The 15,055-nt window shown below is 47.1% G+C and overlaps 1 protein-coding gene across 1 annotated transcript in view; it reads left to right on the forward strand.

Moving 5' to 3' along the window:
* The window catches only part of LOC142591495 (uncharacterized), a 73,284-nt gene that overhangs the window by 33,603 nt on the left and 24,626 nt on the right, over positions 1-15,055 (forward strand). Inside the window, exons 8-9 of the mRNA XM_075703823.1 lie at positions 12,134-12,344; positions 14,262-14,415. Of these exons, the coding sequence (XP_075559938.1) occupies positions 12,134-12,344; positions 14,262-14,415 (365 nt within the window). The remainder of the gene's footprint in view (positions 1-12,133; positions 12,345-14,261; positions 14,416-15,055) is intronic.

A 15,055-nucleotide genomic window follows, 5' to 3' on the forward strand; every position in this document is an offset into this window, starting at 1 on the left:
CCCACGTAGTCTGGGACAGAAGTTTCATTATGTTCATTGTTTTCAGACATTTTTCTTTAAGATGTTTAATGTGGGGGACGAAAGTGAGTCTGTAGTCAAGTATGACACCTAGAAATTTGTGTTCTTTGTTTACAGGTATCTGTTGTCCACACACTTCTAAGCAGGGATCCGGAACCAGGCCTCTCTTCCTTGTAAACAAAACACAAGAACTCTTATGAAGATTGATTTTGAATCCATTTTTCTCTGCCCACCCTGACACCTTGTTCAAACCATGCTGTACCTGTCTCTCGCACACTGCGAGGTTACAGGATTTGAAACCCATTTGAATGTCGTCCACATAGACGGAATACAAAATGGCCGGTGGTAAGGAAGCACGAAGTGTTGTCATCTTAACAATAAAGAGTGTGCAACTGAGCACGCCACCCTGGGGTACACCGATTTCTTGTGCAAAAGGACGTGACAGCACATTGCCTACTTTCACCCGGAAGGTACGATTGGACAAGTAGCTTTTTATTACGTTTAGCATATTACCATAAATGCCCATTTCTGACAAATCTCTCAAGATTCCGTAGCGCCAGATCGTATTGTACGCCTTCTCCATAACGAGGAATATCGATAAGAAGAACTGTTTGTGTACAAACGCGTCACGAATATGTCCTTCAATACGTACAAGATGGTCGGTTGTGCAGCGCCCTTCTCGGAAGCCACACTGAGAGGGATCAAGCATTTTGTTTTGTTCAAGGAAATGGATGAGTCGCCGATTTATCATTTTTCAAATACCTTACACATGCAGCTTGTGAGGGCTATCGGGCGGTAACATGCCACTGAAGAAGGCCGGGTCTTTCCCTTGTTTCAAAACAGGGACCACAATGGCTTCTTTCCGGGCCGTTGGAAGGTACCCTGCGCCCCAGATAGTGTTGAAAAGTTTAAGTAGTGTTACTTGCGTGTCATTATGTAAGTTTTTGAGCATTTCATACATGATTCTATCGGATTCCGGTGGAGAGCTCTTGCATGCGCTCAAGGCAGCTTTCAACTCGGCAGCACTAAAAGGGCAATTGTGCGGTTCATTCTGTCGGCATTTATTGATGAGTGGCTTGCATTCGTCTATTTGTTTCTATTTTAGGAAGGATTGCGAATAATGATTTGAGCTTGATATACTCTCAAAGTGCTCCCCAAGTGAGTCGGCCTGATCTTTCAATGTATCGCCCTGTGTATTTACTAGAGGGAGTGAATATGTTTGCCGCCCTCTAATCCTATTAACCCTGTTCCAGGCTTTGGCCTCATCTCTGAACGAGTTAATACTCGCTAAAAACATGTGCCAGCTTTCTCTTCTGGCCTGCCGGCGGGTTCTCCTACCTTGGGATTTTATTTTTTTAAAGTTGACAAGATTCTCAGCGGTGGGAGAAGCTCGCAGCAACCCCCACGCCTTGTTCTCATTCTTACGGGCGGTCCGACATTCGCTGTTCCACCACGGTACACGTGGTTTGCATTCCAAACCACTTACTTCGGATATGCATTTTGATGCGGCATCTATTATGAATGCTGTAAGATAATCCACAGCAGCATCAATTTCTAAAGGAAGACAGGTCAGCCCATGAGATGCAAGAGAGAGTTCGAAATTTCTGCCAGTCGGCTGTGTCTATCTTCCACCTAGGAGCTTGTGGAGGATATTCGTTTTCTTTAGATGTTTTTATCAGTATGGGGAAGTGGTCGCTCCCGTAAGGATTGTTCATAACTTCCCATTCGAGTTCAGGCAGTATAGACGGGGAAACTAGGCTGAGGTCAATTGATGAAAATGTTCTGTTGGCGAGAGAATAATATGTGGGTGCCTTCTTATTCAGCAGGCATGCACCAGAAGAGAAGAGGAGCTGTTCAACAAGACGACCTCGCGCATCTATTCGAGAGTCGCCCCACAGGCTGTTGTGCGCATTGAAATCCCCAAGTACAACGTAAGGTTCTGTCAATTCATCTATGAAGGACTGAAATTCATGTTTGCTTAGTTTGTAGTGTGGGGGTATATAAATCGAGCAAATAGTGATAAGTTTGTTTAGCAAAACAATTCGAACCGCCACTGCTTCAAGGGCCGTTCGTAGCTGTACACGCTGACAGGCTATGCTTTTATGAGTGAGAATCGCAACACCACCGGATGATGAGACGACATCATCGCGATCTTTGCGAAACGTAACACACGTTCGGAGGAAGTTTGTGCGTTTCGATTTTAGGTGTGTTTCCTGTAAACACAGCACCTTTGGATTATGTTTGTGGATGAGTTCTTGCAAGTCATCAAGGTTTCTAAGGAGTCCTCTGATGTTCCATTGAATAATTTGTGTATTCATATTTAATGTAATAAGTGCTGTGTGTACGGAAATGGAAATTATGCCTTAGATTACAGAGCTCTTTCGAGGCCCTGTAATCGGGGTTTTGCCCTTTCTGGAGCGTTAGAGGGAGCCTCGCCGCTCCTTAGGCGCTTGGCGCGCCGTGAGGACAGGTGAAGTGTCCATTGCCTCTTGCGAGGCGCCGGACACATGCCCTTGCGAGCGAGAAGTTTTCTGTGAGGGTCCTGCCTCAGAAGGCAAGACCCCTGCGCCCACCAGCCCGGTGGTCGATGGGGCTCCCTGAGGGATCTGGCTGCGCCGGCTGTTGCCAGCGCTGGATGGGGCCGGGGAGGTTGGGGTAGCCTCGGCTGCGCCCACCTTCGGGGTCGTTGGCCCCGACTGCTGTGTTGGCGTAGCAGCGTTAGCTGCAGTCGCCGAGGGGGCGGATGGCGTCACTGCCGCCTCACTGGGTGTGGGTCGGACATCCGCCGGAGGCCGTTGTGGCGCTGCCCCCTGACGCGCCACTTCGGCAAATGTGTTCTTAGGCAGGTATGCCACCCGCCTACGTGCCTCCTTGAATGATATATTTTCTTTCACTTTGATCGTGACAATTTCTTTTTCTTTTTTCCAAGATGGGCACGACCGCGAGTACGCGGCGTGCTCTCCATCACAGTTTACACAATGCAAAGAGTTCGCGCAAGCTTCAGACGTGTGTTCATGGGCACTGCATTTTGCACATGTTTGGCGGCCTCGGCAGCTCTGCGAGCTGTGGCCAAAACGTTGGCATTTGAAACATCTCAGGGGATTTGGCACATAGGGTCTTACTCGGAGCTTGATGTACCCGGCCTCGATTGACTCGGGCAGGACACTTGAATTGAAGGTGAGTATTAACTGTTTGGTCGCGATTTCTTTACCATCTCGCCTCATCTTGATTCTTTTGACATTTATAAGATTCTGTTCACTGAAGCCCTCCAAGAGTTGAGTTGAGTTGAGTTGGGGTTAGTGGCACATAAGCAGCTTAGGCTATCATGCGCCAAACACTAGGTATAGATTCTTTTTTAAAAATTGGGACACCTCAATGAGTCCTTGTCTTGGCAAGAGCCCGGAGAGTCCCAACAATTTAACTAAAGACCTCGGCCTTCTTCTCAGGGATGAGAAGGTGGATGAGGTGTTCTGTAATATGTAGTTAAGCACTCTGCGAAGTTTTAAAGTTTTACGAGAACTCCTGCTTCTTTTAAAAATCTAAAAACACATGATATATCAATAAGCGCTTCTTCTCCTAAAATCAAAGCTGGGTGAAAAGGGATGTGTTCTTTGTAAAATATGGTAAAAAACGCCTTCCTCAGTGGTTCAAGTTTTCTGCATGAAAATAGGATATGGTTTACTGTTAGTTCATCTCCACATAGTTCACATTGGGGTTTGTCTTGCTTTGTTAGAATGAAGTTGTGTGTTAGGTGTGTGTGTCCTATGCGAAGACGGCACAGAATCACTTCTTTGAAACGTTCCTGGTGTGTGCAAGATTTCCATTCCCCTAACACGGGTTTTAACAGGTGTAATTTGTTGTTTACTTCATTGTTCCAAGCAGACTGCCATTTCTTTCTTAGTTTATAATGTATTAACTTCATGCAGTCGTTAGGAGGTATCTTTACTTTTGTGATTTCTTTGTGCCGGGCTTGTGCCGCGCATGCATCTGCTCTCTCATTGCCACTAATTCCGACGTGGCTCGGAACCCAGCATAATTTAATGTTCACTCCTTGTGTGGTGGCTTTTATTAAATTGTGTATAATGTCTCCTAATAATGGTGTGACTGCATTTCTTGCATGAAGAGCTGTGAGTGCACTTAGGGAGTCTGTGTATATGATGCTATTTGCGAGGTTCTCCTTTATTATTTTGTCTATGGCTATAGAAATGGCGTAACATTCAGCAGTGAAAATGGATGTGCACTGCGGAAGTCTTACCGTTTCTTCCCAGTTCCCTTGTATAACTGCGCTTCCAACATGTTCATTCGTTTTCGAACCATCAGTATAAAAGTCTGTGAAGCTGCTGTATTTTTCTTCTAGTGCAAGGAATTCCTGAATTATGTGTTGTGGCGGAGTTTGTGCTTTCCGGAACTGTGTTAAAGTGAGATCGGAAACCGTGGGAAAGATGAACCATGGGGGTAGTGGATTTTGTCTGTGGGTAATGCCAGGTAATGTGTCTACTATGCCAAGATTCCGACATATCTCTTCATATCGCAGGAGCAGTGGTCTTGTAGTTTGTGGTTTGTTGTTGAAAATTACTCGTGAAAGGCATTTTGTTACAAGGGGATAGCAAATGTGTTTTGGTAGAGATTGTACCTTAAGGATATATGCACAGGTTAGAGCGGCTCTTCTAGTTTCTAGTGGAGGTTCGTTTGTTTCTACGTAAAGGCTAGTTATAGGGGACGTTCGGTATGCACCGCATGAAATACGCAAGCCTGAGTTATGTACTGGGTCTAATTTTTTAAGGTATGTCGGTCTTGCTGAACCATACACTATGCTGCCATAATCTAAGGAGGAACGTACTAAGTAACGGTAAATGTGTAGAAGGCATGTTCTATCAGATCCCCAATGTTTATATGACAGTACTTTGAGTATATTTAGTGACTGGGAAGCTTTCTTTTTGAGAGTGGTTATGTGTGGTAAGAATGTGAGCTTTTTATCGAAAGTTACACCTAGAAATTTTTGTTCATTCTTTACTGGGAGTACGGTTTCATTTAGATGTAGGGTGGGGTCAACCTGTACGCCTCTTTTGAGCGAGAAGAGGACAGCAACTGTTTTTTGGGGTGAAAATTTAAACCCATTTTTGTCTGCCCAAATAGCGAGTTTATTCAATGTAAGTTGTATCTGTCTTTCGCAGGTTGGTAAGCTGCAGGATGTGCATGCTATTTGAAGGTCATCGACATATACAGAATACATAACGGATCTAGGAATGATTTTTGCTATGGAGTTCATTTTCACTATGAAAAGTGTCGTACTTAAAATACAGCCCTGCGGCACTCCATTCTCCTGGACGAATTTCTTCGACAGAGTTGCACCAAGGCGTACATGAAATGAACGGTCGGAGATGAAATCTTTCAAGCAGTTCAGCATCCTACCACGAATACCAAGTTCTGCTAGGTCGCGAAGAATGCCAAACCTCCAGGCGGTATCGTAAGCCTTATCAATATCGAAAAAGACTGCTAAACAGTGTTGCTTGTGTACGAATGCTTCTCGCACTGTATTTTCTAGGCGAACGAGATGATCAGTCGTTGAACACGTTTTTTTAAATCCGCACTGGTGGATGTCAAGGAGTTCACGTGACTGAAGAGTGAACGTCAGCCTAACGTTCAGGATACTTTCGAATGATTTTGCCAGGCAACTTGTGAGGGCTATAGGCCTATAACTACTAGGGGTGGTTGGTGGTTTTGCAGGTTTCAGGAATGGTACAATCACGGCTTTTTTCCAAGCCTCCGGTATTTTCCCCGATACCCATATTTTGTTGAAGAATTGTAAAAGTGCATTCACAGCAGCGTCTGAGAGGTGAGCCAGCATTTCATAATGTATTTCATCAGGGCCGGGTGCCGTCTGTTTACCTGCGGACAGTACTTTTTGGATTTCGTGAAATGTTATTAATGCATTATAGGGCTCATTTGTACAGCCACTTGTAGGAAGTTTTTGTTTTTCAGTTGTATGTTTGTGCTTCAGGAACGATCGAGTGTAGTGTGAGGAACTTGAAACATTAGAAAAATGTTCCCCTAGTACGTCTGCCTGTTCCTCTATACTTGTTTGTGTGCCAGGAGCTGTTAGAAACGGGATTGTGAAAGGGGAGAAACTGCCATTTAATTTATGTACTTGTTCCCACATTTTTTTGGATGTGGTTGAGCTGTTAATAGATGATATGTAGTTCTTCCAGGAAGTTTTCTCAGCATCTCGACGGATGCGGCGTGCGTTGGCTTTCGCCTTTTTAAAATTTACAAGATTATCATGGGTTGGGTATCTACGGAAGATGCCCCAGGCTTTGTTTTGTTTCTTTTTTGCTTCCCTACATTCTTGCGTATACCAGATTTTATGATTATGTCGAACCATTCCTGAGGACTGAGGAATAGCTAGCCGCGCGGCGTTAATAATACAGGTTGTGAACAATTTGTTTTGATCGTCGACATTTAGATTAGTTGAGAAAACTTTTTCCAGGCTCGCCTGTTCTTGGAACAGTGCCCAGTTTGCTAAGTGCAGCTTCCAACGACGTGGTTTGCTTGGGATGATTTCTGGTGGGGATGATAGGTTAATTGTTACAGGAAGGTGATCACTTCCGTAGGGGTTGTCAACAACATCCCATTTAAAATCTGTAAAAAGTGATGGAGAACTAAAAGATAAATCTAAGCAGCTCATTTTTCCTGAGCTCGGAGAGCAATATGTGTGTTTTCCTGTATTGAGCAGGCAGACGTTATTTGATAAAATAAAATCTTCTAGCATACGGCCTCTAGTGTCTGTTTGGTCACTCCCCCAAAAAGACGAGTGTGCATTAAAATCCCCTACTACTAAATATGGCTCTGGTAGTTGTTTAAAAAGTGCTTCTAAATCATGAAGTGTAACATTTAGATGTGGTTCCAGATACACAGTACATATGGTAATTGTTTTAAAATCAAGGACGGTCACTGCTGCAGCTTCATATTTCGTCTGAAGTCTGATTTCGTGAGTAGCAGCACCATTTTGGACTATAATCGCGACACCTCCAGAGAGCCTACTCGCTTGCTCTCTGTCACAACGAAATACTTTGTAGTTTTTGAAAATGTTCTTATGTTGTGGTCCTAAGTTCGTTTCTTGTAAACATAAAGCCACGGGAGAAAAAGTGTTTAGGATATCTTTTATGTCGCTATAGTTTTTTATAAGTCCACGACAATTCCAATGTACCAGGAACGCCATGTTTAATTATTTTGTAGGGGTGTGGCTATAAATGATTAGGTTCCTCGTGTTTGAGGACCTGTTATTGGGGTTCTTTCTTTTTTCTTTCTGTCGAATGAGTTCTGCCTCCGCGGTTGCGGGGGCGGATTGGAAGTTGTCTCCATGGCCTCTCCTGAGGCGCTGGAGCTCCGCGACACCGCGGGTGTGTGTGTTTTAGGCCTCTCCCGTTGGGAAGAAACCTCTTGGGCGGCCGACTTGAGGGCCGGCGGGCCCTGATTAGTAGGTGGCAGGGCAGCTTGCACTGTCTCTGCCTGGGGCGTGGGTGGCTCCGCTGAAGGCCCGGTAACCGTTGCCTCAGCAGCCGCCGAAGGTTGGTGTGGCGCTACGCCCCGTCGCACCACATCGGCAAAGTTATTTCTTCCATTGAAGGAGAATGTGTTTGTTAGTGCGATGCGCCTTCTGGCTTCTTTGAATGAAATGTTTTCTTTTGTTTTCAGCGTGATGATTTCTTTTTCTTTTTTCCAGGACGGACACGCCCTGGAGTACGCGGCATGTTCTCCTTCGCAGTTTACGCAGCACGCTGCAGCGTTACAGTTTTCTGTAGCATGTTCTTTCGAAGCACATTTTGCGCAAGTTTTGCGGCCCCGGCAACTCTGTGAGCCGTGGCCGAACCTCTGACAATTGAAACATCGGCGGGGGTTGGGAATGTAGGGCCTTACACTTATCTTTAAGTAGCCGACTTCTATTTGTTCAGGGAGTGTGTTGCTGTTGAAGGTGAGGATTAGGTGTTTCGTGTCGATTTCCTTGTTGTCCTTCCGGATTTTTATCCGGTGAACGTCTATAACATCTTGGTCGGTGAGCCCTTCAAGCATTTCTTTTTCTGTTAAGTGTACGAAGTCGATTTCTGATATTACACCGCGGACAGTGTTGAGGGATCGGTGGGATGTAACGGAGACAGGGATGTCCCCAATGCACGCAAGGTTTGAAAGTTTGGTGTATTGCACATTGTCTCGAAGTTCGAGCAGCAAATCGCCACTAGACATTTTTGACAGCTTGTAGCCAGAGCCGAGGGCTTCTGTCAAGGACTCTGATACTGTGAATGGGGACAAAATTCTTGCTGGCTTTTCTTTTACTTCACTGTGTATAACATGGTATTTTGGGAAGGTAACTTTTCTTTTCTGGAAAAATTCACTTGCTTCGGTCCGCCCTCTTTTAGAAGAGGGGCGATCATTTTGGGGGAAAGGAGGAGCCATAGGAAAAAATTGTATTGTTCAGCCACGGTGCCAGCCGCCCACCATGGAGCCCAACGAGGGGACGCGACAGGAACATGCGAACAAGTCCTGCACACGCCAGCTGTACATCGAGGCTATAACCTAATACGACGTAACCAAGGTAGGTTAGCCCCACAAGGTTAACCCTTGCCACCTACGAAAAATTGAAGTGAATAGAAGATACAAGAAGACAGGACAGGTGTGAAAGAAGAGGGTAAAGAAAAAGTGTGTGGAGGAAGAGGACAGGAAAAGGTGACTGCCGATTTCCCCCGGGAGGGTCAGTCCGGAGGTGCCGTCTACGTGAAGCGGAGGCCAAAGAGGTGTGTTGCCGCCACCGGGGGGCCGTAAAGGTCCAAACACCCGGCATTGGCTCAGCCCCCAGGATCCCCTTTTCCCCGGACACGGCTAAGCCGCGCACGGTTAGACGCGGGAGGGTCCAACCCTCGTGTGCTCGGGTACGTGGTGTCGCAACACACCAAACGCCTGCTTGCGCAGACGCCCCTGCGGGGGAAGCCCTCCAAGAGTTCAGCCTCAGAGAGCTCCAGCAAATCATCGTCCGAGACAACGCCGCGGGTGGTATTCATCGTACGGTGCGGGGTTACTACGATTTGGGTCTCCCCAAATGATACTAGTTTAGGCAGTTTTTCAAATTGTTTGTGATCGCGGAGCTCCAAGAGGAGGTCACCCCTAGCCATCCTCGACGCCTTATAGCCTGGGCCAAAAACTTCGGTAAGGGACTTGGATACAAGGAATGGGGAAATTATTCGCACTGGTTTAGCTGGTTTTTCAGAATGGATGACGTGGAAACGAGGGAAAGATTCTTTTTCCCGACCAAAAAATTTGAATATTTCATCGGTGCGCCCTCTTTTCTGAGGGCGATCAGGGAGTGGGGGGAAGGAGTTAGCCATAAGATATGTAAGATTTCGGCAGTAACGCCAGCCACCCACCGTGGAGTCCTACAAGGGGACGCTGCAGGACCTGTGAAACACGGCCTGCAAACGCCAGCTGTACATTACCACTATAACCAAATATGAAATAACCAAGGTTGGCTATCCACACAAGGTTAACCCTTGCTGCCTGGAAAAATTGGAAGTAAGAGGAAACCAGAAGAAGACAGGAAAGGTGGAAAGTGAGGGAAAGACGAAGATAATAGGGAGAGAGAGACAGGAAAAGGCAACTACCGATTTCCCCCGGGTGGGTCAGTCCGGGGGTGCCGTCTACGTGAAGCAGAGGCCAAAGAGGTGTGTTGCCTCCGCCGGGGGGCCTTAAAGGTCCGAACACCCGGCATCGACTCAGCCTCCAGGATCCCCCTTTCCCCGGACACGGCTAGGCCGCGCACGGTTAGACGCGGGAGGGTCCAACCCTCGTGTGCTCGGGTACGTGGTGTCGCAACACACCAAACGCCTGCTTACGCAGACGCCCCTGCGGGGGTAGGCTTTCTGGTCGACAAAGACGGCATACTACCAGACCCTGAAAAGATAGCTGCGCCAGGTAAAAAAAGTAAGCACGCCAGTTAAAACGTCAAATATCTAGCTAAGCGTCTGCTGAAACACCTCAGGTGCGGACGACATACAAAAGGGTAGCGTTAAGAAGCGGTATCTGCCGAAAGGTGATGCGAAAGTACAGATCTTGTACGTTTTCTCGTCCAGGGGCACCTGATGGAATCTGGCGTTTGAATCCGGACAGCTAAAACAGGTAGCTCCTGTTAGTCGTGCTACCATGTCCTCGCGCCTCCGTGATGGGAAGTGTTGCTTGTTGACATTCATGTTTACTCTTCTGAGGTCCATATCCCTTAGAGCACCGTCTTCTTTCTGTACTAAGACCAGAGGGCTTACCCAGTCTGTGGGCTCCCATTTTCTGACGATGATTGCCGCACGTGTCATTCGCTAGAGCTCTTTTTCCAGAGGTTGCTGTAAATGGAAAGCTACGGGCCGCCTGAACGACCGGAACAGCGCCTGGTTCCAGGACCATGTTGTACGGAGTCTCTTCAAGCAGCCCAACCCTTGGAAGACGTGCCTCAAATCTTTCAAAAGTTCATACTCAGGGGAGGCATTCACAGTATCCACCGAGCGTTGAAGCAATCCGAGCGCCTCACTGGCATCGATTCCTAGGATGCCTTGACGCCCATTCTTTACGACGAAAAATTTCATGCTAATCTCGGTGGATCCAACTGACACTTTCTGCGACGTTGCCGCGTAGCTTGAAATTACACCCTCATTATATGCTCGCAGCACTGAGCAGGTAGGTTGTAATGCTTCTTTGGCTCGAAGCTTACGGTATGTTGAAAATGGTAGCAAGCTTGCCTGCGAACCTATGTCCACCTTGAACGTAACTTCACGGCAACTTACATGTGCTTTAACTGTCCAGTCCTTCCTGTGACCATTTTCGGAGCTTATTTCAAGAATCTCAAAGTCATTCTCGTCGACTTTACCGAGTTCACTGACGGCGTTCGACTTCCGGCAACAATTTGCAAAAGTGGTGGAACTTGCGGCAACAATGACATATCTTACCGAACGCTGGCCACTCTTTAGGCCTATGTTTACTCTTGCATTTCCTGCAGCAGTACTCATGATTATCGCGACACTGCTTTTGATCGCGTTGCTGCTGTGTTTTCGTTGACACTGTGCGACTTGAAATGTAGTCAACGCAGTCTTCCGACGTATTCCAAAGCTGGCTCCTTAGTGCCGCCGATTCTGCTGCCTTGCACAATTCTTCACCGTTTAGTAGGGTTAAGTCTCTCTCTGCGAGCATTCTTTCACGAAGCTTTGGGTTGCTCGTACCAAACACAATTTGGTATCTAAACAGTGAATCGTGCTGATCCCCAAAATTGCACTGGGTTGGCTGTTTCTTTAAGTCGCGCACAAATTTCTCAAAAGGTTCCTTCTCCACCTGGCTCCTTGTACCAAATAGATATCTTTCATGAATTGCGTTGCTCACCTCGGAGAAGTAAGCGTCGAACTTCTGCACCACAGTTCCGTAGCTTTCCTTGTTTTCACCGGGTTCGTACTGGAAATTGTGGAAGATGTCGAGCGCTTCGTCTCCTGCGAAGCTCAGCAAGAGTGCAGCTTTTGAAGCATCACTTGTCGGGACCTTCTCTACTGCCGTTGCTTGCAGATACAGCTCGAACCTTTGCTTGAAGGGCTACCAATTTCCCGATAGGTTGCCCGACAGATGCAAAGGCTCCGGCATCTGAAGTAGGTCAATTCCGTGCAGTTACTTCTGCGCTTCGGTCCGCGGCGGCCACTTCTGACACCATGTAACTAGCAAGGACGACGCAACAGCATGATGCTCAGAACAAGACGAAAGATTGCTTTATTCAAGCATTTGATTATGTAGGCGTGGGACCGTGCGACGAGAGTATCTGCGCATTTAGGGTGCGCAGGCATGCTCCAGTTACCTTGTCGGATACACCGTCCTCTATCTTGGGCATCTATGTGTACCAGATCTAGCCCTGGGAGTGTTAGCGAGCACCACTCTGGGCCATAGCGTGTGGATAGTGAACATCGGTATTTGCCCGATGGCGTCATGTGACATGTGAACTTGAGAGAGCAGGCATGCAGCTAATAAACCCTAGCATGCTAGCTAATGGCAACGAGGCTGCCAGATACGATAGAACATTGTTTTATACACCTCGACACTTGTGCAGGTTGGCTCCGGAGCCCGCTGATCTGCACCGTCAGCGTAAAGTTCACGAATGTCAGCAGCATTCCGGGCGATGGGCTGTGCGACTTCATCTTCTACGAGTCGTTCTATCTGAAGAACAACCCGACCGGCTGGAGCGACTCAGGCCTGGACCACTTCCTGAGGCTCAGCAAGAGCATGCGCATGACGGGCGTAGGCGCCTCCTTCTCTCCAGTGTGAGTGTCAGCAGACGCACCAAGCAATCGATGTGTGTTACTTGTTCAGCATACCGTGAAGAGCAAGCGACTCCATATCTGACTGAGTGCCGAGATTTCCAATTCTGCTTCCTCTGAAATTCTAATCCTTGCTGTTTACGGCGCTTTCGAACTGAATATATGTCAGAGTTCACGAAAGAAGGTTTAATAAGTATCGTTAATGTATCAAGCTTGAAATACGAGGACATGCGTTGCGATAAGCTCGCAAAAACAGCCGTTTTTAATAGTGCAAGAAAGTCGCAGTTTCGCTCGAAAGGTGAAGCATGGATTGCTATAGAAAATTAGTGGACAGATCTACGAAGTAATGATGGTGGTTTTATCGGCCGTTTAAACTTGTAAGCATAGACACACTAACTAAATTGACAAGCATGGTGTGACGCGCGCACGAGCAAGCATGAACACATCTCACTCGACGACCGCGGAAACTCGCTGTCACAACGCTGGAGCGAGGAAGCGCGGCAGCAGCAGTGAGCGAATTCGCTTTCGTGCTGCGTCTCGCATCAACGCGAACTCAGACTCTGTACCAGTCGCAGGTCGGTTTCAAGATACAGCGCTCGCGGTGCGCGGATTATCTGGGCGGCTGTGCGTTGGAACTTGCGCTAGAACGACCAACGACCAAGTTCACGCGTCTACTGCTAAAGTGCTTTTTAAATGCTGCTATTAAGATAATCAGAAGATTAGAAGTAGCATTGTTAATACTGATTCGATATTATGTATTACTCATGCAGTATAACCAATTTTGCTAGAGCGAAATTTCATTGCGGTTGCGCATGTAAAGGGACACTAAAGGCAAATATGTCAACGGGGAATGTTAAATTACTATTGCAGAAACCTCACAGCGCTTGTTTCGTGCCATGAAATGCCTATGTTTTAGATAAAATCACGTTTAAAGAGTCCACATACCTTTAGTGCAGTTCAAGTCGCCTGCCTACGAGCGGAGAAATGGTTACGTCGCACGCGCCATCACCGCCCTCTACTTGCTGCCGTCGTTGAGTGGAACGGCGCCCGACAGACGGCGCTAGTTTTCTTCGCGAAATGCAACTGCGTGGCCTTGGAAAAACCGAGCCAAATCAGAACGTTGTATTCGCCCCTGCAGCTGCTTTCGGTCAAGTGGCCTGAACTGTTCGGATATCCTGCGACATCACATGCGCGTGGAATTCCTGCTGCTTGCAGTTTGTGTCAGTTTCGCGAGCCAGTAGATCCAACGCATCACTACGCGATAACTTAACTACTGAAATGCGAAAGCCCGAGTGGCGCAGAGGGGCGAGCGAAAAACTTGAATTAGTAAAGAATGCAAGGCGCAGAAGACCAGGACTCAAGAAGAACACAAACCACAGGACCGGCGCCGGTCCTGTCGTTTGTGTTCTTTTGTCCTGGTCTTGTGCGCCTTGCCATTACTATTTCAAGCATGAACCAACTAGCCCAAGCAAGAGTTTTACTTGAGCGAAAAAGCAAACCTTACCACCGGCCGCGCCGTTGTCAATGGTATTGTCAGTGAGTTCTTTCTTTTAAACATCGAATAGAGCTGATCAAGTAGCATTTTCTTCCGTCTTATAATGCAATGGAAGGATTTGTTTATTACGAGAGGCTGAGTGCTAGTCACAGAATTATAGTAAGGCGTGTCTACGCCATCGGACACGTCAATGAATGTCACGGGTTAGTCGCAAACCGTGCCCTGCATTTACCTCGATTTCGCAATTACCAAAACTTTGTTCGCGATAATTAGACGTCCTTAGACGTCCTCGAGCATTAACCCATCACTTCGTCTTGACTTAATATTTGGCTTTAGTCTCCGTTTAATTCAACGGCTGCGAGAGTATCTTTCACGCACAATTTGCACCACGCTTGCATCGTCACTCCCTACCCTTGTTCTTACAGTAAGGACACGCTGTTCTCCGATGCCCTCAGCGGTAACCTAAACGCCGCTGTAGACAACCTGCGTAGGCGAGGGGTGTCCCATTTCGGCATGCTCAGCCTGTACCGCCGGTACATCTCATCGCCCAAGTTCTTCGAATGCCTCAGGATTCTACAGGTGCGCCATGCAAAACTATCAGCAACCGTAGCGACGAAGACAGCAACAGAATCTACGAAGACCCTCTGTGTTAGTACAGAAATAGAGGGAGCGATTTACTTAGAGAAAGGCGGAGATGTCGGCCTCAGCTATAGCTTGCTTTCACTGGCGTTCTCCACTGCACTGTGGAAGAGTGACGGAAAGCAAAAGCGATGAGTGGTCGCGACCAAATAAAAAGAAAGAAACAAAAAAGAGGTGCGTAACTACAAGTCCAATAAGTTGCGGTATATCTACAGCCGTTTGTCGAGTCCACTGGCTAGTAGAAAGGCAAGAGTTGCCTTACAATACTCGAGGCTGCAATGTTTGCGTCAGGCCAAGAACGCAATATCACATAGCGGTTTGCTGTCAGTGCGTGCGATTGAAGAGGCTAGCTAGGTGTACTAAATAACAATAACTGTGTTTAGCTCGATAAAAAAGCTATACAGCATTTTTTTCATGGCAAAGGATTGGTAACAGGGGGCTATAAGAACCAATAGTATTTCTCTTGAATATGGCACACAAATTTGGAAAAAAAGGAAGATGTTTAAAGACATGCTCATTTGGCCACCTGGCTTCTTTAACATGCTACGTGAACAATCCTTGTCTACAGACAGTTCACTGC

Source organism: Dermacentor variabilis, chromosome 8 (genome assembly GCF_050947875.1).
Source record: "Dermacentor variabilis isolate Ectoservices chromosome 8, ASM5094787v1, whole genome shotgun sequence".
In the NCBI taxonomy this organism is placed as follows: Eukaryota; Metazoa; Arthropoda; class Arachnida; order Ixodida; family Ixodidae; genus Dermacentor; species Dermacentor variabilis.